Source organism: Protomyctophum bolini (assembly GCF_963924005.1).
Source record: "Protomyctophum bolini genome assembly, chromosome: 6".
Classification (NCBI taxonomy): Eukaryota; Metazoa; Chordata; class Actinopteri; order Myctophiformes; family Myctophidae; genus Protomyctophum; species Protomyctophum bolini.
This window is the reverse complement of record NC_137867.1, coordinates 46,743,234-46,765,532: the sequence shown is the minus strand read 5'-3', so window position 1 is coordinate 46,765,532 and position 22,299 is coordinate 46,743,234. Positions and strand designations below refer to the sequence as shown.

General features: G+C 46.2%; 1 protein-coding gene across 2 annotated transcripts; it reads left to right on the top strand.

Annotated features, from left to right (window-relative positions):
- Positions 1-266: 266 nt before the first annotated feature.
- Positions 267-21,692, top strand: fpgs (folylpolyglutamate synthase). 2 transcript variants are annotated; one of them, XM_080766894.1, is made up of 18 exons: positions 267-379; positions 4,095-4,148; positions 4,935-5,009; positions 5,405-5,458; positions 8,270-8,334; positions 9,182-9,296; positions 9,795-9,872; positions 9,964-10,025; positions 13,511-13,613; positions 14,572-14,649; positions 15,296-15,446; positions 16,354-16,464; positions 17,266-17,363; positions 17,461-17,513; positions 17,710-17,785; positions 18,555-18,618; positions 19,703-19,827; positions 20,101-21,692. In XM_080766894.1, exons 1-18 carry the CDS (start codon positions 269-271, stop codon positions 20,380-20,382), a joined length of 1,755 nt encoding a protein of 584 aa, XP_080623020.1. In that variant the 5' UTR covers positions 267-268; the 3' UTR covers positions 20,383-21,692. The 2 variants fall into 2 exon arrangements, with proteins under 2 accessions (XP_080623020.1, XP_080623021.1); XM_080766895.1 differs by lacking the exon at positions 16,354-16,464.
- Positions 21,693-22,299: the final 607 nt, after the last annotated feature.

The window sequence follows — 22,299 nt, the reverse complement described above, 5'->3', positions numbered from 1 at the left end:
CTGTTGTCTTCTTCTCTCTGCCGGAGAAATGCTGAGTTTCCTGCGCTGATAGACTCAATGCTGCGCCCCGGAGGATTGGAGCCGGAGGGGAGAAAATACAGTATGAAAGAAAATTATTGAAATGATTGTTGGGTCTCTCTCCACAGTTGCCCCGCCCCCACACGATGGCGCGCTTCTCCCGCGAGCTGTTGGCGCGCTGGCTGCTGCTGCTGCTGCTGCTGCCAGTGCGCACGCAGGCGCAGCAGCTCCCATGGTGACAGCCTGCCTAATGAAAAATGAATGCAGCCTCTGCACTACAACTGAGACAAACTACAAGCTAATGCAGCCTACAGAGAAACTACAGACAAACTACACACAGCCTACAGACATGGACTACCAGGTAGGAATCCGATGGGTCTGCTATAGGCTACTAACTAGATAGAGACAGTGCTTACTTCTGTTACTTACGGTACTAACTCGTAACAGAAGGGAGGTAGTTACTAGTCAGTCAGAGAGCATGTGCATGTCGTAACAACAAGTGTACACTGTACAGTGACAGTCTGTCTAACTTCCAAACCTCTCTTAAAGCCATTCATACTATAGAAGAGAGTGTTTAGGAGAGTTTTAGCAAGTGTCTGTTCTGTTGTCTATAACTTCCATTCCAAAGGAAGTTCATTCCACAAAATGTGTGGAGCCCTTGTGCCTTAATACTAGACTTAACAGCAGGGGATGTCTAGTCAGAGCAATGAGAGCATGTGACTGTTATTCATTTGGTAATTAATTCGTTCATTTGAAGGACAGAAGTGTCGCCTGTGTGGGACAGGCCAGAGGGGGCTGGGTTTTAGGGTTAGCAACTTGTTGCATAAGTTGCTAATAAGTCAGGAATACAACATTTATGCTTGAGTAAAAGTATCAATATCGCACTGTAGAAATACAGTTTATTACAAGTTAAATTCAGGGTTAAGTAGGGAGACCACCAGACCACCAGATCCAAACTGTATAAGCTTCAGTCAGGGGGGCTGGGTTAGCAATATTATTTGAGTTGCTAACTTGCTATTAAATCCAACTTGAAAACCCACCTATTTAGTCTGGCTTTTAACACAGTTTTATAGTTATCGTTTGTTTGTTTGTTTGTTGTTTGCTGTTTTAGTTGTTTGTTATTTAGTTATTTAGCTTGGCTTGTTTTATTGATGAATTGAACAAAGTGGACCCTGTTGTTGTAAACAAGTGTAATGCTTAATTGGGTCGTCCACTCACAGTCTTTGTATTGAGTTTGTGCTTGAAATGTACTGTAATTCTGCAAACTGTTAATACATATTTCAATCAATCAATCAATCAAAAAACATGTACGATGTAGTATTGCATTTGTATTAGTATTGATTTTATGACTGGTTAAATAAAGGTTGAATAAATAAAAAAGGGTTGTCTAACTGTTAGACAACCCTTTTTATTTATTTAACCTTTTTTCTGCCATCAGAAGTGACTTGACTTGATGTCATATTGGACCATATTGAACCCCTCCTCTGGTGTCTCACATTTTGTTTTTAACCCATTCTGGCCGGGAACCCCTTTTGGTGTTGGCACTATGTTATGCTTTAGCTATTGAAAAATAGCAGATCTACAAGCTCATAGCGCGCCACCGAGTGGCGCGCTACGAGCTTGTAGGTCTGCTATTTTTTGAAAAATCGAAGAACGACTGACATTTTTAGAATCTGATCTCGGGTCAGAATGGGTCAATCAGACCAGTGTGTGCCCAGTGGAAACCTCGTATGAATCTGATCTCAGGTCAGAATGGGTTAATCAGACCAGTGTGTGCCCAGTGGAAACCTCGTATGAATCTGATCTCAGGTCAGAATGGGTTAAAATGCAAATTTTGGACATAGGGTGGTTTGGCCGACTTGGTACTCATGTAGCCTCCCAGAGTTTGTTAAATGATGTTGCAGTGGCTGGTTGTTAGTGTGTTGTTTGTTTGGTGGTTTCCATTGTGATACTGGCTTTTCAATTCATCAACATATATAGTAGTACCTAATTATGGTCATGAAGTGTGGATCACGACCGAAAGAATAAGGTCGCGGGATACAAGCGGACGAAATGGCTGGTATCTCCCTTGGAGATAGGGTGAGAAGTTCAGTCACACGGGTCGCTGCTACTTCGCCTGGAAAGGAGCCAGCTGAGGTGGTTCGGGGGAACCGGTTAGGATGCCTTTTGGGCGTCTCCCTATAGGGAGGTCCTCGAGGGACGTCCCACTGGGAGGAGACCCCCGAGGCAGACCAAGGACCACGTCCCACTGGGAGGAGACCCCCCCGGGGCAGACCAAGGACCACGTCCCACTGGGAGGAGACCCCCGAGGCAGACCAAGGACCACGTCCCACTGGGAGGAGACCCCCGGGGGGGCAGACCAAGGCGCAGATGGAGGTATTACATCGACTCACTGTGGCCTTGGAACGTCTCGGGATCCCCCCCAGGAGGAAGTCACTAATGTTGCTCTGGAGGAGAGGGAAGTCTGGAGCTCTCTGGTGGAGCTGTTGCCCCCCGCGACCCGACTACGGCTAAGCGGTTGAAGATGGATGGATGGATGGATTATAGAGCTTATCAAAGTTTTCATCAGTACAACTTTGAGGTATTTGTACTTTACTTGAAAATAGCCGATCTACAAGCTCACATCGCAGGGAGGACTGGGTTAGCATTAGCAACTTATTACTTGAGTTGCTATTCAATCCAACTTGAAAACACACCTTTTTAGTCTGGCACTAAAAGCTTTTGGTATTACTTTTCAGAGGCATTTCAATTCATTCCCCTTCAAGCCTACTGAATAATATTTGCCAAATGAAGCCTACTTAACCTCCTACCCTTCTTTCTCTGGCAAAACGTTATTCAGTAGGATAGATATGACAGAAGAATAACACAGTTTGAAGTTATTATGTGTTTGTTGTCTGCTGTTTTTGTGGTTGTTATTTTAATTTGCTTGGCTGGTTTTATTATTGCGTTATAAGCTTTTATTACTACACTGTGGATAGACTACGGCCTATTTGTTCTGGGAAGCCCTTTGGGTCAACTCACTGCTGTTGTTTTTAAATGTGCTATAATAATAAATAAAATGGACTTGATGTCATAATCGACCATAAATAGGCCTATAGTATTTATCCTCGTGAGCCCCATCACCCCCGCCAGCCTCTGAACAGCACTCAATAAATCTAATCAGACCTAATCAATCTGCAATTGCAATGTTGATTCAGCCTCAAAGGGCAGGGTACAAACTACAAACAACACGGTTTTGTTGTTGTTTTTCTTCATTCTAATTATTTGTTTAGGCCCCAAAAGAAATGTGTTTATTGTCATGAGTTGTCACGGTCCGAGTTGGCTTCGTCAGAGTGACTTTCAATATAAGGTCTTTGAATGAATACTTTTTGAAACGTCTATGGGGAAAATGAATGGGGAATTATTTCCTGGTCGGGACTGCGACGCTCTGTTTGTCACTTTAACTCTGAAATGGGTCCATTTGGTTACATTCTGTATCCTGTCAGACACTAGTAATGTAAGCTGTCTGTCTGTCTGTCTGTCTGTCTGTCTGTGTGTCTGTGTGTCTGTCTGTCTGTCTGTCTGTCTGTCTGTCTGTCTGTGTGTGTGTGTGTGTGTGCGCATACTTGTAGATCTGCTACTTTTCAGCTTAACACTCACTGTGTGTGCGCACATGCATGCATGTGTGCGTGGCTGCTTGGGTGTGTGTGTGTGTGTGTGTGTGCGTGTGCGTGTGCGCATGTGTTAATAATTAATTGTTCATCATACTGTGACAGTTATAGGTCACATGATTTAATGTGTTGTTCTTTTATTAACTTTTATTCTGTGCAGCGATGAAAGGAAAGTAGAGCAAAGGTCACTGGCAGGTCATTCTAAGGTCACGCATGCAAACACCTTGCTCCATTGTGGTGGAAAAAGTATACTTACATGTTTTTACTTAAGTATAAAAGTATCAACTGCAAATGTAGAACTATAATCTGTTCTCAACTCAAGTAATAATCCGGAATTCTAAATTTACTTGAGTAAAAGTACAAACGTATACTTTCAACAAAACAATACTAATGTTTAATTTCTTTGTTTGTTTTTTCTCTCCACAGGAAGCAGTGTGTGCTCTCAACACACTGCAGACCAACGCCAGTCTGTTGGATCAGGTGAGTTTTTATTAAAGATGTTTATAATCTATAAATTAATACAACACCAAATATAATGGCTTGAAAAGCACAATAATTAGCCTGGTTGATATCCCTCACGTTTGTCTCCCACGTCTTTAACCCCTTTTGGTGTTTTTAAGCATTGTTATACTTTAGCCATTGAAAAATGGCTTTATCGTGAAAATGTGTTGCAAATCTAATAATGTTTTTAAGATGTTTATCTAATATCTATAAATTAATATGACACGAAACATAAAGGCTTGAAAGGCACAATACATAGCCTGTTTGATAGGTAATTATATGCGACACCAAAGTGGACCCTAATTGGGCTTGCCCATGTGGATGTGGGTTTTTATTTGATTCTAGTTTCTACCCATGCTCTATAGGGCCTATACTTTAGGTCAGCCAAACCTGCTAATTTCTGTGTCGTTGACATCGGTCAACTGGAGATGTTTTTTTTTGGTTACGCTGATTGGCTGAAGGGGTTGTCTGTCAACACTGTAGTCCCGCAAACCAGAGATCAGACTCCAGCAAATCATAACAATTCGTTTCATCTAGAGATCTAAACGTCGGAGGTCTTTTGGCGAATGAGTGTGAGCTTGAGTTCCTCACAGGGGTCCTCACAGCCCTCTGCCATATTACGGCCGAATTTCGTATATCACAGAACTGCTAAAACGGCGGAACTTTCACGATAGCAAATGGAGCCTATAGGCCCTTTCGGCTTGCCCCCTAATAATAATAATAATCATGATAATCGTAAGAGTAATAATAATATTTTCTGCTCAGGTGAGAAGAGAGAGGCTGAACCCTCAGCTCCAACTCAGCGCTATGAGGGGCTTCCTGGAGAGATCTGGACTGACGGTCAGTATTCTACCTGACCCTTGACCCCTGGGGGGTCACGGTTTATATTATTATTTAAAAATATATATAATAAAAAGCTTTTCATGAATTAATGTAATGTAATGTGTCTTCAGTAATGCCATGAAGAAATGAAAGAAACATGTAAGAAATTCCATAAATTAGAACAAACATTTAGGAAGTAGTGAAGTTGAAGTAGCTTCGCGCCACGTTGTGGGCTTGTAGATCTGCTATTTTTTCTGTGTTTTATGTAAAGGATTATTTTCGTAGCTTTGCATGACTGGCGTTAATCTCTCTCTGTGTGTGTGTGTGTGTGTGTGTGTGTGTGTGTGTGTGTGTGTGTGTGTGTGTGTGTGTGTGTGTGTGTGTGTGTGTGTGTGTGTGTGTGTGTGTCTAAGGTGGAACAACTGGACCAGCTCAATATCATTCATGTGACCGGAACCAAGGGCAAGGTGAGGGTTACACACACACACACACACACACACACACACAGGGTATAGAGACCAGGATTACTGCATGTTTTTGAGGGGCATATTTACATCTTTTGTCCCCACAAAATGTCCACAACACAAACAATAAATGCCATTGACAATGAAGGGAAAATGTACGCCATTTTGTCCCCACATGGGAAAGGAGAAATTAGGTCAAACGTCTACCAAACATGACGTAAGTTTGTGGCAAACACATACAAACATTAAATGCCATTGACGATGAAGGTCATACGTTAGACGTACATTTAGGAAGTATAGTTGAAGTAGTTGAAGTAGAAGTACCTTCCGCGCCACGTTGTGAGCTTGTAGATCTGCTATTTTAACCAATCACATAAATTCAGTTGTTCATGAGACGATGTATGATGATGTATAATGATAAGAGCGCCCCTCACTTCACACGGGTGTTATTATCATCTCACACATGATAAAATAGATGCTAAGGTCTTTACCGTGTGGAGAAATGACTGCATACATTGTACACAATAATGACCAGAGACACTTTCATCTTCAACATCCACCGCATCGGACTTTGCGTGAGCAGGCTGGTCAGCGGCGTGCCCCCCCGATCATAAACAGCGGGGCCACTGTACAGTTGTCGCTGTGATCTGTGGACATACTGTACCCGGCTGTCGGGACTCGACACTGGGAATTAAAGCCCACTGCACACTCGCCACAGACACGTCTGACTTCCTTCACGTTATTAGCCTACAGCCTTCTTCTCTTAGCCTGGGAGGCGGGGCCTATGTGTGTCAGTGTGTGTGTGTGCTATAAGCAGCAGCCACCACCAGGCTCCGCCAAACATTGTTCAACTCAACTGTCATTGCGTTATCTGTATGTATTTATAGTTTTATTTTAGTGACGGCACGGGTGGGTGGGTGGGTGGCCGACCGGCCGTGTGCCCACGCGCAGTCGCATGGTCTGCGTCACGCTAGTAACGCCCCTGTGTCAGTACTAGTCATGGCTTCCAGTTCCCACCTGACGTCACGTGTGAGTCCGGACTGCTCCAGGCCATGCCGAATAGCCGCTAGCTTGCATAACGTCTTCAGGCTAGGACTCAAGTCCAAGATGTACAAATCACCGCTGCGGTTGTCGAATCCTTCAAAGAGGACGATACGATCTCCCACCACACAGCAGCACATCAGACGCAGGGAATCCGGATTTTTCCCCTTGGGCTCGACCTTCTTCCAGGAGAAGTTTACGGGATTAAATCTCCACAGATCATCGTAATGCTCCCAATAGGTGTGGCCACCGAGTATGTATAGCTCTCGATTGTAGGAAAAGGCACAGTGACTCAAGCGTACTCCTGGAGGCGCTATAGAAGGCGGGCATAGCCAGAGGTCGGTCTCTGTGTCAAACACTCTGACGGTGTCGTAGTACGGCCCCGCTGAACCGCCAAACACGTACATCTTTTTCCCGATAACGGTGGCCGTGTGACGTGTTGAAGCAGGCGGCAGAGTGCCCCCGGTGGTCACTAAGGACCAGACAGTTGTAGAGGTGTCCAACTTGTAGATGTTATCAGTGTATCCAGCCTTGTTCTCACCTCCATAGATGTACATGTCCTTCCCCAAGACGCAGGCCGAGTGGCCCCGCCTCCCCTCTGGAACCATACCGGAAGCCTCAGGTCTAAACCATCTGTGGGAGTCGGTATCGAATGCATAAAGCACATTGCATGTCATGTTATCGTCGTCAACTCCCCCCCAGATGTAGACGATCTGTTCTCTGAGCACGGCTGTGTGGAAGTCACGTGAGGAAGGAACCTCCAGGGGGCGGCGTTCTCCTCTCTCAGCCGTCACGGGCGGCAACTCCTTCCAGCGCAAAGACACCGCGTTGAAGACACGCACGTGGATTTGATCCATAATGTCCAGCCCGCCACGGACCCCAAAATCAAATAAGCCAGGGTACCCTCCCCCTTCAAAGGAGTACAGCTTGTTCCCAACCGTCACAGCAGAATGGATGTTTCTGAAGGTTTTTTCTTCCAGGTGCACGGTCCAGTAGAACATTTTGCTCACACCAAAAAAAGTCTCCCGGTTAGGGCTAAGGTTTTGCCTCGACACGTCACAGAACGTTTGCTCTCAGGGTATAGTTCCCGGGGTAGGACCAGCGTCGTCTCTCTGCTACCCGTTATAGTGACTTAGTTGAGAACCTGTGGATTTGCACCCTAATGAAACTGAACCGCAGTTGCTGCTGTATTAAAGAATAAAGAATGGAATACATGCAACAAATGTCCCGTTTTATAGACACCCATGGCACAGACATCACATGAAGCTTGGCCAATGTGCAAAGCAGCTCTGCCTGCGTGTGCCTGTCATTGTTTACATTATACTGGTATAAAACTCTGCATTACATCATACTTATAATTACTTTTTTCATTTATTAAAGGACCAAGCTCAAAGAGGCTTCTTGGTCCCTTATTGTTCGTTGAGGGGTGCTAGCCCCTCCTATAGACACATCCACAGAGGGTTGCCTGGGTGCGGCCATTACTGAGGTGTACCATTAAGCACAACAGCACTGATTAGCCACAACTGGCCTACGGAGCAACTGCTCCATGGATTACACCTCAGTAATGGCCGCGCCCAGGGCACCCCTCTGTGGATTTGTCTATATTCAGCTATTAGTGTACATTTTCGTCGTACACAAATTTGAGAATTTACGTCATGTGTGTCTGAGAAAATCTGTATTTATGTCTTACACAAAGATTCAATTTTGAATCAAGGGTCTTAAAGGTCATGTGTTTTCAGGGGTCAAGGGTCATTAAAGGTCATGTGTTTTCAGGGGTCAACGTGTGCGTTCACCGAACAGATCCTCAGGAGTTACGGCTTCCGAACAGGATTCTACAGGTACGAATATGTGGCGCTGCGACCCAAGTTGCTGCGGCCCGTGCACAGCACATCGCAATTTCGGTTTTTCTGCTGTTACAGTTGTTAAAAAATGACAAATAGAGCATTCTATTCTATTCTAATAAATCACATTCTAATAATTATTATTATTATAATTAAGTATTACTAATATGACCAATAATAATGACTAATCCATATCCGCTCAGGGATATGACCGACCCAAAGTATGTCGGAAAACTCTTAGGATTTAGAAGCCTATAGCGTCGACGACCTTACAGAATTGTACCTTAAATTGTAAATTGAGCAGTTGAGACGAATTAACAGTCCACACTAATTATCCACAATGTACAGTATAAATTATACATAAGGGTTCAGGACAGATCAGCCTTTTCGGGGAGGGGTCAGAATAAATTATAGACATATGTAGAATGGGTTTTAAGCATAGAGTTATATATGAATAGAGAAGACACCCGAGTTCTCCTCCCATTCACTTGCATTAAGTTGCTCAAAAGCGCATGAGGCGATTTCACTCCTCCTTCCGTGTAGGAACAGAGTGCATTCTGGGATGGATTTGCCTCAAACACATGAACGAGCGCTGCCGTTGACTATCATTGTGCCGTTTGAGCGCGTTCACGTATGAAACATTCGTTCACGTGTCATGGCCTCAATCACATGAACGTTGCGCAATGATAGTCAACGGAGCAGCGCTGGCTCGAGCTGCAATGACAAATTCGGGCCACTATGTCCATTTCGCCTCAGGGTTTCCTCCGGGTGCCTTCTCTATTGTATATATACTCTAAGGTTTTAAGTGATGCATGTGACCTTGCCGTGACCTTTGCCCCCCCAGCTCTCCCCACCTGGTCCAGGTCAGAGAGAGGATCAGGATCAACGGGAAACCCATCAGCCGCGCCCTGTTCACCTCTTCCTTCTGGCACGTCTACGGACGCCTAAATGACACCAAGGTATTTATCCTTCTGGCACATCTACGGACGCCTAAATGACACCAAGGTATTTAAAGGACCACTTCACCACTTTTCAACCTATCTTCATATAATAGGTCCTCACTAATAATCACGAAAAAATGACGCAATTTTTTTTCTACTCGGTCTGTGTCTTTTCAACTTTTCAGGACTAGAAAGTCTGCAGTTTCTATTAGCTTGTATTCCCCATCGATGATGTCACTGGAGGACGGTTTCTGAACTGCCCACAGCCGTCCTATGAGACACAGACTGAGTAGAAAGAATCGTGCCATTTTATCATGATTATTAGTGAGGACCTATTATATGAAGATAGGTTGAAAAGTGGTGAAGTGGTCCTTTAAGGACTTTGCATTCGCTAATTAAAATACCAGTATCTCAGCATGTTGTAGTGTAAATGTGGTGTCTCTGTCGCCCCCTATAGGAGGCTCATGGAGGCAGCATGTTGTAGTGTAAATGTGGTGTCTCTGTCGCCCCCTACAGGAGGCTCATGGAGGCAGCATGCCGGCGTATTTCAGGTTCCTCACCATCATGGCCTTCCACGTCTTCCTCCAGGAGAAGGTATATGTTAGGGACCGCCCACACACCTTCTTCTGATTGGTTGATGATGAGATACGTTAATGTATTTGTAATAATATCTTTGTGTTAACAGGTGGATGTAGCTGTCATTGAAGTGGGCATGGGTGGAGCTTACGATTGCACCAACATTATACAGTAAGATCACACTAATGCATTATTTACAAAATGTATCCAGGGTGTTTTAGAGAAGGGGCAAGAGTCTGGGACGTGTGGAGCGTTGTCCAGGGTATTTTAGAGAAGGGAGAAGAGTCTGGGACATGTGGAGCGTTGTCCAGGGTGTTTTAAGGAAGGGAGAACAGTCTGGGACGTGTGGAGTGTTGTCCAGGGGGTTTTAGACAAGGGAGAAGAGTCTGGGACGTGTGGAGCGTTGTCCAGGGTGTTTTAGGGAAGGGAGAAGAGTCTGGGACATGTGGAGCGTTGTCCAGGGTGTTTTAGGGAAGGGAGAAGAGTCTGGGACATGTGGAGCGTTGTCCAGGGTGTTTTAGGGAAGGGAGAAGAGTCTGGGACATGTGGAGCGTTGTCCAGGGTGTTTTAGACGAGGGGGAAGAGTCTGGGACGTGTGGAGCGTTGTCCAGGGTGTTTTAGACGTAGGGGAAGAGTCTGGGACGTGTGGAGCGTTGTCCAGGGTTTTAGACAAGGGAGAAGAGTCTGGGACGTGTGGAGCGTTGTCCAGGGTGTTTTAGAGAAGGGAGAAGAGTCTGGGACGTGTGGAGCGTTGTTCAGGGTGTTTTAGGGAAGGGAGAAGAGTCTGGGACATGTGGAGCGTTGTCCAGGGTGTTTTAGAGAAGGGAGAAGAGTCTGGGACGTGTGGAGTGTTGTCCAGGGTGTTTTAGGGAAGGGAGAAGAGTCTGGGACGTGTGGAGTGTTGTCCAGGGTGTTTTAGGGAAGGGAGAAGAGTCTGGGACGTGTGGAGTGTTGTCCAGGGTGTTTTAGACGAGGGGGAAGAGTCTGGGACATGTGGAGCGTTGTCCAGGGTGTTTTAGGGAAGGGAGAAGAGTCTGGGACGTGTGGAGTGTTGTCCAGGGTGTTTTAGGGAAGGGAGAAGAGTCTGGGACGTGTGGAGTGTTGTCCAGAGTGTTTTAGGGAAGGGAGAAGAGTCTAGGACGTGTGGAGCGTTGTCCAGGGTGTTTTAGAGAAGGGAGAAGAGTCTGGGACGTGTGGAGTGTTGTCCAGGGTGTTTTAATGAAGGGAGAAGAGTCTGGGACGTGTGGAGTGTTGTCCAGGGTGTTTTAATGAAGGGAGAAGAGTCTGGGACGTGTGGAGCGTTGTCCAGGGTGTTTTAGACGAGGGGGAAGAGTCTGGGACATGTGGAGCGTTGTCCAGGGTGTTTTAGACGAGGGGGAAGAGTCTGGGACATGTGGAGCGTTGTCCAGGGTGTTTTAGAGAAGGGAGTAAAGTCTGGGACGTGTGGAGCGTTGTCCAGGGTGTTTTAGGGAAGGGAGAAGAGTCTGGGACGTGTGGAGTGTTGTCCAGGGGGTTTTAGACAAGGGAGCAGAGTCTGGGACGTGTGGAGCGTTGTCCAGGGTGTTTTAGAGAAGGGAGAAGAGTCTGGGACGTGTGGAGCGTTGTCCAGGGTGTTTTAGAGAAGGGAGAAGAGTCTGGGACGTGTGGAGCGTTGTCCAGGGTGTTTTAGGGAAGGGAGAAGAGTCTGGGACGTGTGGAGTGTTGTCCAGGGTGTTTTAGAGAAGGGAGAAGAGTCTGGGACGTGTGGAGCGTTGTTCAGGGTGTTTTAGACGAGGGGGAAGAGTCTGGGACGTGTGGAGCGTTGTCCAGGGTGTTTTAGGGAAGGGAGAAGAGTCTGGGACGTGTGGAGTGTTGTCCAGGGTGTTTTAGGGAAGGGAGAAGAGTCTGGGACGTGGGGAGCGTTGTCCAGGGTGTTTTAGAGAAGGGAGAAGAGTCTGGGACGTGTGGAGCGTTGTCCAGGGTGTTTTAGGGAAGGGAGAAGAGTCTGGGACGTGTGGAGTGTTGTCCAGGGTGTTTTAGGGAAGGGAGAAGAGTCTGGGACGTGTGGAGCGTTGTCCAGGGTGTTTTAGAGAAGGGAGAATAGTCTGGGACGTGTGGAGCGTTGTCCAGGGTGTTTTAGGGAAGGGAGAAGAGTCTGGGTCGTGGGGAGTGTTGTCCAGGGTGTTTTAGGGAAGGGAGAAGAGTCTGGGACGTGTGGAGCGTTGTCCAGGGTGTTTTAGGGAAGGGAGAAGAGTCTGGGACGTGTGGAGCGTTGTCCAGGGTGTTTTAGAGAAGGGAGAAGAGTCTGGGTCGTGGGGAGCGTTGTCCAGGGTGTTTTAGACGAGGGGGAAGAGTCTGGGACATGTGGAGCGTTGTCCAGGGTGTTTTAGAGAAGGGAGTAAAGTCTGGGACGTGTGGAGCGTTGTCCAGGGTGTTTTAGGGAAGGGAGAAGAGTCTGGGACGTGTGGAGTGTTGTCCAGGGGGTTTTAGACAAGGGAGCAGAGTCTGGGACGTGTGGAGCGTTGTCCAGGGTGTTTTAGAGAAGGGAGAAGAGTCTGGGACGTATGGATTGTTGTCCAGGGTGTTTTAGAGAAGGGAGTAAAGTCTGGGACGTGTGGAGCGTTGTCCAGGGTGTTTTAGGGAAGGGAGAAGAGTCTGGGACGTGTGGAGTGTTGTCCAGGGGGTTTTAGACAAGGGAGCAGAGTCTGGGACGTGTGGAGCGTTGTCCAGGGTGTTTTAGAGAAGGGAGAAGAGTCTGGGACGTGTGGAGCGTTGTCCAGGGTGTTTTAGAGAAGGGAGAAGAGTCTGGGACGTGTGGAGCGTTGTCCAGGGTGTTTTAGGGAAGGGAGAAGAGTCTGGGACGTGTGGAGTGTTGTCCAGGGTGTTTTAGAGAAGGGAGAAGAGTCTGGGACGTGTGGAGCGTTGTTCAGGGTGTTTTAGAGGAGGGGGAAGAGTCTGGGACGTGTGGAGCGTTGTCCAGGGTGTTTTAGACGAGGGGGAAGAGTCTGGGACGTGTGGAGCGTTGTCCAGGGTGTTTTAGGGAAGGGAGAAGAGTCTGGGACGTGTGGAGTGTTGTCCAGGGTGTTTTAGGGAAGGGAGAAGAGTCTGGGACGTGGGGAGCGTTGTCCAGGGTGTTTTAGAGAAGGGAGAAGAGTCTGGGACGTGTGGAGCGTTGTCCAGGGTGTTTTAGGGAAGGGAGAAGAGTCTGGGACGTGTGGAGTGTTGTCCAGGGTGTTTTAGGGAAGGGAGAAGAGTCTGGGACGTGTGGAGCGTTGTCCAGGGTGTTTTAGAGAAGGGAGAATAGTCTGGGACGTGTGGAGCGTTGTCCAGGGTGTTTTAGGGAAGGGAGAAGAGTCTGGGTCGTGGGGAGTGTTGTCCAGGGTGTTTTAGGGAAGGGAGAAGAGTCTGGGACGTGTGGAGCGTTGTCCAGGGTGTTTTAGGGAAGGGAGAAGAGTCTGGGACGTGTGGAGCGTTGTCCAGGGTGTTTTAGAGAAGGGAGAAGAGTCTGGGTCGTGGGGAGCGTTGTCCAGGGTGTTTTAGGGAAGGGAGAAGAGTCTGGGACGTGTGGAGCGTTGTCCACAGTGTTTTAGACGAGGGGGAAGAGTCTGGGACGTGTGGAGTTGGGCTGCTGGATGCAAAGGCCGACCCCTGTTATGTCCCGTGCCGTTGCGTTCCAGGAGGCCATGGGTGTGTGGCATCTCGTCTCTGGGCATCGATCACACTCAGATCCTCGGAGACACGGAGGAAAAGATCGCCTGGCAGAAAGGAGGCATCTTCAAGGTACAGACACAAAGATTATACATCTCTACATTCAGATAATAACAGTAATATTATAATAATATCATATTTATATATCTTAGATTATATATAATAAAGAAGAATATATTACAATATACGTGTGTCTTAACTAATAACTTCAGTAGTAAAATATGAGGGCGGTAAAAGTGAAGACGGAAAAGTGAGGAGGCAAATTGCGATTGGCCGGAAGCCAAGTCACTCTGCGTTGTTATTGTCTGCGTTGTTATAAGGGATGTGCCACACATAGTGGCAGAGAGTGCCACACCTGAACTTCCATGCGTGGCCAAAAGAAGCTGTCTGCCGGCGTCTCTTCCGGGTTTTTAGACCAGCTGGTGGATGGAAATGAAGCTCCTCCCACTCCTCGGCCAGATTCCCGGAAAAGCAGCTCGCCCCCAGCGGCATTCTGTCGCGTGGGAGGAGCTTCATTCCCATCCACCAGCTGGCCCTCTCTACGAAACGATATCAAGTGAAAAGGAAATGTCGGGGAATCGGTTTATGAAAGACACCATTATCAAGCAGCGCAAAAAAAAAAGGCGAGTGGGGGAGAAAGGGGGACGGCGGTCCATTGTGCCGATAATAGCCAGACAGAGTAGGAGATATATGCCTAAAATCATATTTACAAAACGTTTCAAATGGGAAAAAAACCCAGAGATGATTTCAATCGAATATTTAGACAAAGTCATGCAAGGGGAACTTTCTCTGGACTCCATGGGCTAAGAAAATAAACTTCTCAAATCTCAAATCCGGTCAGAACGGCTGCTCCGACGTCGTAGTGTTAAAAACCCCGGAAGTGACGCCGGCAGACTGCTTCTTTTGGCCACGCATGGAGGTTCAGGTGTGCCGGCGCTGGGAGAGGTCTGCCGTCCCACATCCCGCGCCCAGATTGAGACCGGCAGAGGAATAACAACTTGTTGTGATTTATTTGGTGGTTTTTTTTCAGCGTGGAGTTCCAGCATTCACTGTCAAACAGACAGAAAGCTGCATGAATGTTCTGAGAGAGAGAGCTAGAGAGATACAGGCAAGTACACACACACACATACACACAAACGCATGCACGAAAGCTCGCACGCACGCACGCATGCATGCACACACACACACACACACACACACACACACACACACACACACACAGAGAGAGATTAACGCTAGTCATGCAAAAGCAACGATAATAATCCTTAAATAAAACACATAAATGTGATATTGGCCCGGGACCCAAACTAGTGAAAATAGCAGATTTACAAGCTCACAACGTGGTGCGAAGCTACTTCTACTTCACTACGACACACGCACGAGCGAGCACGGACACACACACACACACACACACACACACACGCACAGTTACACCTCGGGCAGTATTGTTTTGACTTTTCGCATATTTCCCGAAACCTTTCGCATTTTTAATACAAAAAATAATTATTATGTGTGATTATGCTACAGTGTCTGTTGTGGGCGTGTCCTCATTATGCTAATGATGTGTGATTATGCTACACCACAGTGTCCGTTGTGGGCGTGTCCTCATTATGCTAATGATGTGTGATTATGCTACACTACAGTGTCCGCTGTGGGTGTGTCCTCATTATGCTAATGATTTGTGATTACGCTACAGTGTCCGTCGTGGGCGTGTCCTCATTATGCTAATGATGTGTGATGATGCTACACTACAGTGTCCGTTGTGGGCGTGTCCAGACCTCGGGCAGTATGCGTCGGATGAACAGCTCCACCTAGTGGTGGGTCTGGCCGGACGACACCAGCACTCCAACGCATCACTGGCATTACAGCTCACTTCCTGCTGGTTACACAGACGCTGTGAGACAGGTACCTGTCTGTCTGTCTGTCTGTCTGTCTGTCTGTCTGTCTGTCTGTCTGTCTGTCTGTCTGTCTCTTCAAGGCTTGACAGTGATATGGTGACATCACTATATCAACCCCTCCCCTAACCTCTCCCCCTTTCAGTGCAGGCACACTTTAGCGCCACGAAGATGCCAAAAGCCATGAGCGACAGGCGTCACTTCCCCTGGTTTTTAGACAGCTGGTGGATGGGAAATGAAGCTTGTGCGCGGCTTCCATTTGCCACGGGAGCAAGCGTTTCCTGGGAATCTGGCTTAATTTCCATCCACCAGCTGTCTAAAAACCAGGAAGAGACGCCTGCCACGAGCGGATTTTTGCTGCGCCTTGACGCCCAACAAGTGTGCTTACACCCTTTATCATACAAAAACAGCTGTGGGTGCGGCTTCAGTTCAGGTGGATCACCACCCACCAGGCAAACCAGACCTGAAGACGATTCTACAAATGCCTTCTGAATCACTGACCGTTTTCTGAAAAACCTCTGTTTTTAATGTCAGTGGTTCTCAAACTATTTCATGTCAAGAACGCTCAGAATTATATGAAGTTGGCCACCGACCCCCATCTAAAAATATGATGTAACAGGGAGGACCCCCCAGAAGATTTGAGTTAAAAAAACGTTCGCTTTGAAAGAGTATATTCAAAGATTTGCACCACATTTTCACGATTTTTCAAAAATAGCAGACCTACACTGACCATATGAGCTTGTAGATCTGCTATTTTTCAATAGCTAAAGTATATCATAATGCTTTTTTAAAAAATAAATATTTGTCCTAGTATAATCATAGAACCTGATGATCATGTTACAGGGGGGACAAAATCACGTCACTCCATCTTTAATAAAGTATGGATTGATTGTTTGACTGATCTGGTGTTTTCACAGAGCCGGGGGGGCGTGGCTTCACAGAGCCGGGGGGGTGTGGCCTCATCAACGCTGACAGCCTATCGGTGCCTCCGGCCGAAGGGTTCCGCCCAAGTCCTGTTATGGTGAAAGGTCTGTCCAGCACGCACGCGTCGCATGCACGCACACACACACACGCACACACACACACACACACACAGATACACAGAGCTTGAGGACACTATAATGACAATATTAAAGGACCATGTGATATTGAAAGGGCTGATCATAGACATATAAACGTAGACGCCCTTTCCGGCTCTGAGGCGCTGTGTTTGGCCAGTAGTCACTTTGAGTGGCAGCAAAAGACATGGAGGAGAGTCGCATGAGTGACTTGAGTCACATGCTGCGTGCCTTCAGCAAACGCCTTCAGCACAACTGTTGCTTTGTGTTCACTCTTTTTTTTTTATATGTTATTTTTTGCGGCTTTCGCCTTTATTTTATATATTTCATCGAGGGACAGACAGTATGTTGACAGGAAATGGGGAGAGAGATGGGGGGGGGGGGGGGAAGACATGCAGTATAAGAGCCGTCAGGATCAGGAGTCGAACCCGCGGCACACTGCCAGACTGTATTATACCAGCCATGGTGCCTGGACCGCTGAGCCACGGCCCAGGCCTTATGTTCACTCTTTAATGTGTTCTGCTCCCATGGCTCTGATGTTGTCTTGTTTTGTATTGTAATGTAGGCTATTGTGTGTCATGACTGTTTTGTTTAAAAAAAAAGAATCCTTCAGCACTTCCGCTTGACTTCCTGCCTTCATTGGAGACACGTGCAGCGGCCAATGAGGCCGCTGCATGAGGCTATGTGTGTGTGAAGGCCTTATTGATCATACCAGGACGTTGTGGGTGATGTCTGTGGGAAGTCCGATGAATCTCTCCATCCATTGCTCAGGTCTGGCAGAGACGTCGTGGCCGGGCCGAACTCAGACCATGAGTCACGGATCGGTGACCTACTTCCTGGACGGAGCGCACACCACGCGGAGCATGCAGGTACTGCCCCCTACGGGCCATAAATATACGTGTATGTACATTGTGTATCGTGATACTGCCTGAAACATATCGTATTTTTCTCCATCCCCCCATTCAGGCCTGTGTGGAATGGTTCAGAGAAACTGCCTTAGAGCACGAGAGACAATCCGTGTAAGTATGTTTATATAAATACATGAATATTCTTTTTTAAGACGAGCCTACTCGTCATGAGCGCCCCGCGTAATTAATTTATAGGGCGAGTATACCCGTTCTTAGGATCCAATGTGTTAATGTGTGGATTGGTTCAGGGTATCTGTGGTCCATAGTGTGTTGTTTCCATCCATAATTATTATTATTATTATTATAGAGGACCTGTGGCCAGAGTTTTGCTGTTCAACGCTACAGGAGACAGAGACTGTGCAGCCATGCTGAAACTGCTGTTGGTGAGATCTATGTTACGCATATCTATGTGATCCTATAGTTTACTGAGACACTAGACTGTCTCTCTGCATTCTATGTGATCCTATAGTTTACTGAGACACTAGACTGTCTCTCTGCATTCTATGTGATCCTATAGTTTACTGAGACACTACACTGTCTCTCTGCATTCTATGTGATCCTATAGTTTACTGAGACACTACACTGTCTCTCTGCATTCTATGTGATCCTATAGTTTACTGTCTCTCTGCATTCTATGATCCTATAGTTTATGTCTCTCTGCATTCTATGATCCTATAGTTTACTGAGACACTAGACTGTCTCTCTGCATTCTATGTGATCCTATAGTTTACTGTCTCTCTGCATTCTATGATCCTATAGTTTATGTCTCTCTGCATTCTATGATCCTATAGTTTACTGAGACACTAGACTGTCTCTCTGCATTCTATGTGATCCTATAGTTTACTGAGACACTAGACTGTCTCTCTGCATTCTATGTGATCCTATAGTTTACTGAGACACTAGACTGTCTCTCTGCATTCTATGATCCTATAGTTTACTGTCTCTCTGCATTCTATGATCCTATAGTTTACTGAGACACTACAATGTGTTGTAATTGCTTACGGTAAGTCACTCTGGATAAATGCCTACATTGTGAATTGTAATCATTATCATATGCTATTCTGTTATAGGAAGGATTGTATCCTGTTTGCTTTCGTTGTGACCACCTTTTCAAAATAAAGTTTAATGTATTTTATTTTGGGGTTTTTTCAGCCGTGCCACTTCGACTTTGCCGTTTTCTGTCCAAACATCAGTGAGACGGTTGCATCTCATGCAGGTGAGACCTGTAAACGCTTGTATGTTTGTTTTCGCCAAATGAGTAAAAAAAAAAGAAAAGAATCACACCCGTGTGAAGTGAGGGGCGCTCTTATCATCATACATACATATGTGCATGTTCTGTTAACCCATTCTGTACGGGAACCCATTTTGGTGTTCAGCATCATGTTATGCTTTAGCTATTGAAAAATAGCAGATCTACAAGCTCATAGCGCGCCACCGAGTGGCGCGCTACGAGCTTGTAGGCCTGCTATTTTTGAAAAATCAAAGAACGACTGACATTTTTTAGAATCTGATCTCAGGTCAGAATGGGTTAATCAGACCAGTGTGTGTCCAGTGGAAACCTCGTATGAATCTGATCTCAGGTCAGAATGGGTTAATTGTCATTTCTTGTCATTCCAGTGCCATCTCTCCCACTCATCTGCTCACTCTCAATCAGCCAATCAGAGTGGAGCGTCACACCTGCACTCTGTTCGTTTGTCACACTCAGTCTACTTAAACCCTGCTTGTCTCTTTGTTCTCTGCCAGATTATATTCCTGTGTCCCTGCCGGCCCTGAGCAATTTGGTGCCATAGGCAGGATTTTCCGCGATGCCCCCTTGAAAAATGACCATGGCCCCCTTGTGTTCTAAAGCACTGTGTTTTGTTTTTATTTGCTTGGTGGATGCCCCCCCTCCCCTCATGATGCCCTAGGCAATTGCCTGTTCTGCCTGATGGGAGGGCCGGCCCTAAATCCTCTGCTCCAGTCCCACCTGTTTGCTTGCATTTAGCCTTTGTTTTTTGACCACCTGCCTGGATTCTGACCTTCCTTTTGCCTGCCGGATTTGGATTTGATTGCCAGGGTTTTTTTGTGGATTCATGTTCATGGACTTGCTGTTGGACTTCATTTCCTGTGAACTGCTGAATTAACAATTACAACTCTGTTTAACCTTCAATCTGTTTCCGTCCGCTTCTGGGTCCTAAAATCATCAATATGGAGGCGTGATGTCACGAGGCATGACCATATATGGAGCCCGATCAACTGACCAGAGATGCAGGTTTTCATAGTAAATGCCTACATGGTACGTTGTCGCCCCCTCTCTGCAGACCTGCAGAACTACAACGTCTCCGTGGAGAACATGCTGACGCGTTGCCTGGACAACGAGAGCAGCTGGCGTCTCCACACCTTCCACAAGGGGGCGCCAGAGGACCAGCAACAGCTTCTCATACAGGTACCACTACAGGGTATTTATTTATTAAATGTAGTATATCATATAAATAACTATTATATTGCCATCTACGTATATATTCGTACCATGATTATATTTCATTTCCTGATAAATGAACATTTTGGAGTTAGGTGGTTTCTTCCTGACAGTTGATAATAACAGTATTAAAACATCCTTATATCATCTGCATATAAATGCATGTCATCTCTCTCTCTCTTCCGTCTCGCCCGCTGATGGCTGATATAATAACATAACGGTGTTAATCTCTGTCTGCAGGCTCTTCCGTCTCGCCCGCTGATGGCTGAGTGCAACAGCAGGGCTCAGCAGGCGACGGCCGTGTTCCCGTGTATCCTGAGCGCCCTGCGTTGGCTCAGCCAGGGTCGCGACCCCGTGCTGCTCGACCCCGCCTCCTCCTCCCCACAGGAGGAGGAGGGGGATGTGGCCACAGCTCCGCCCCTCCTGCTGCGCGAGGCGACGCAGATCCACGTCCTGATCACTGGAAGCCTGCACCTGGTGGGAGGCGCCCTGAAGCACCTGGACCCCGCCTCCGCACACTAATGCACTTGGTGGGAGGGGCCACACTAAACCACACCCTCTAATGCACTTGGTGGGAGGGGCCACACTAAACCACACCCTCTAATGCACCTGGTGGGAGGGGCCACGCTAAACCACACCCTCTAATGCACCTGGTGGGAGGGGCCACGCTAAACCACACCCTCTAATGCACTTGGTGGGAGGTGCTACACTAAACCACAACCAGTTGATGACTAATTGTCACACAAATTATGGCGATTAACGATTTAATTCTGTTTTCTTTATTTAATATTGATCATTGGAACGTTACAATTTGTAATTCTGATTGCCTTTTAGGCTTCGTAATCACATTTGTGATTACGTTTTTTAGATATTTTTAATTTCCAAACCTAATGTACGAAATAGCGGAAATAGTTTATCGTGACGTGTTTTAAGCTTGTAGATCTGCTATTTCTACAATTATTTTAAACATGTAAAAAAAAATATTTTCAACATGAAAACGATTGATAACAAATAATTGTGATTAGGCTATTATTATGTAACCTAAAAACCACACCTGATTTTATCCCATTCTGGACGGGAACCCCTTTTGGGGGTTCTGTACAGTATGTATGTACAGTATTCAAAAACTACGAAAATGTCAGGCTGCTATATAAATATCTGAAGTTTTTCAGAAAACTTAGGCCATTTGGTTCCATGTGTACACTCTCAGAGTAACAGACCTGTAAGTGTCAATTTGGTTACATGTGTACACTCTCAGAGTAACAGATCTGTAAGTGTCAATTTGGTTCCATGTGTACACTCTCAGAGGTACAGACCTGTAAGTGTCAATTTGGTTCCATGTGTACACTCTCAAAGGTACAGACATGTAGGGGTCCGTTTGGTTCCGTTTGTACTCTTAGAGTTTCAGACCCTGTAAGGGTCCATTCGATTCCATTTGTACACTCTCAGAGGTACAGACCTGTAAGGGTCCATTTCTTACACTCAGCGTTACAGACCCTGTAAGGGTCCATTTGGTTCCGTTTGTACACTCGTACTGTTTAACTTTTATATTATATTAGTAGACTACTGCGCTGCCTATGGCAGCCTGCAGCAACGCAGGCGTGATGCCAAGTACCGTACGAGATTATGATCTCATACTGTATATCAAATATGAAACGGTTACGCAGAAAATCAACTTACTAGGCAACGCCTTGCATACCCCCCCAGCACCAGAATACGTGCGTGCGCACGTATTTTCTGAATGTACAAAAAAAAAACCTCAGAACTCTATAAGAGTAAATACAGAGCATCTCTGCTGTCTGTTTTATTTTTAATAAATCTTTATCCAAAGATTTTGTAACCCGTTTTTTTCAAGTGTCAATTATTTTAATGTAATCCTGGGCTCTACACTCCCGCTGCCAACCTGGGGAGAGCAACGGACTGACCTCATGTTTCCTGTGTGTGTGTGTGTGTGTGTGTGTGACTGTGTGTGTGTGTGTGTGTGTGTGTGTGTGTGTGTGTGTGTGTGTGTGTGTGTGTGTGTGTGTGTGTGTGTGTGTGTGTGTGTGTGTGTGTGTGTGAATCCTCGCCTGTGGAGGGCAGCATTGCACGAAAGTGTACAGCCTGCAGGAAAGGAGAAGATGAACAAGAAGCTAAAACCAGTGTTGCCATGTCCGCTTATTATAAGCAACTTTGGGCTTGTCTTGTTCTTTTCTGTGAAGTTGCTTGTAAATATTGTTGGTTGCTTTTTTGGGGGGCTTGTTTTAAAAGTGTAGTTATTTGTTGGACTTACTTCCAAAAAAATGGAATAGTTTAAATCAGTTCTCAAACATTTGCATGTCAAGGACATTATAAATATAAACATAATGTATTTATCTGCAGAACATCTGGAAAAAAAAGTTTAATGTTCAAATAACTTATTCCTAATATTTCACTTTTTCTTTTCAAAATATCTTTTTG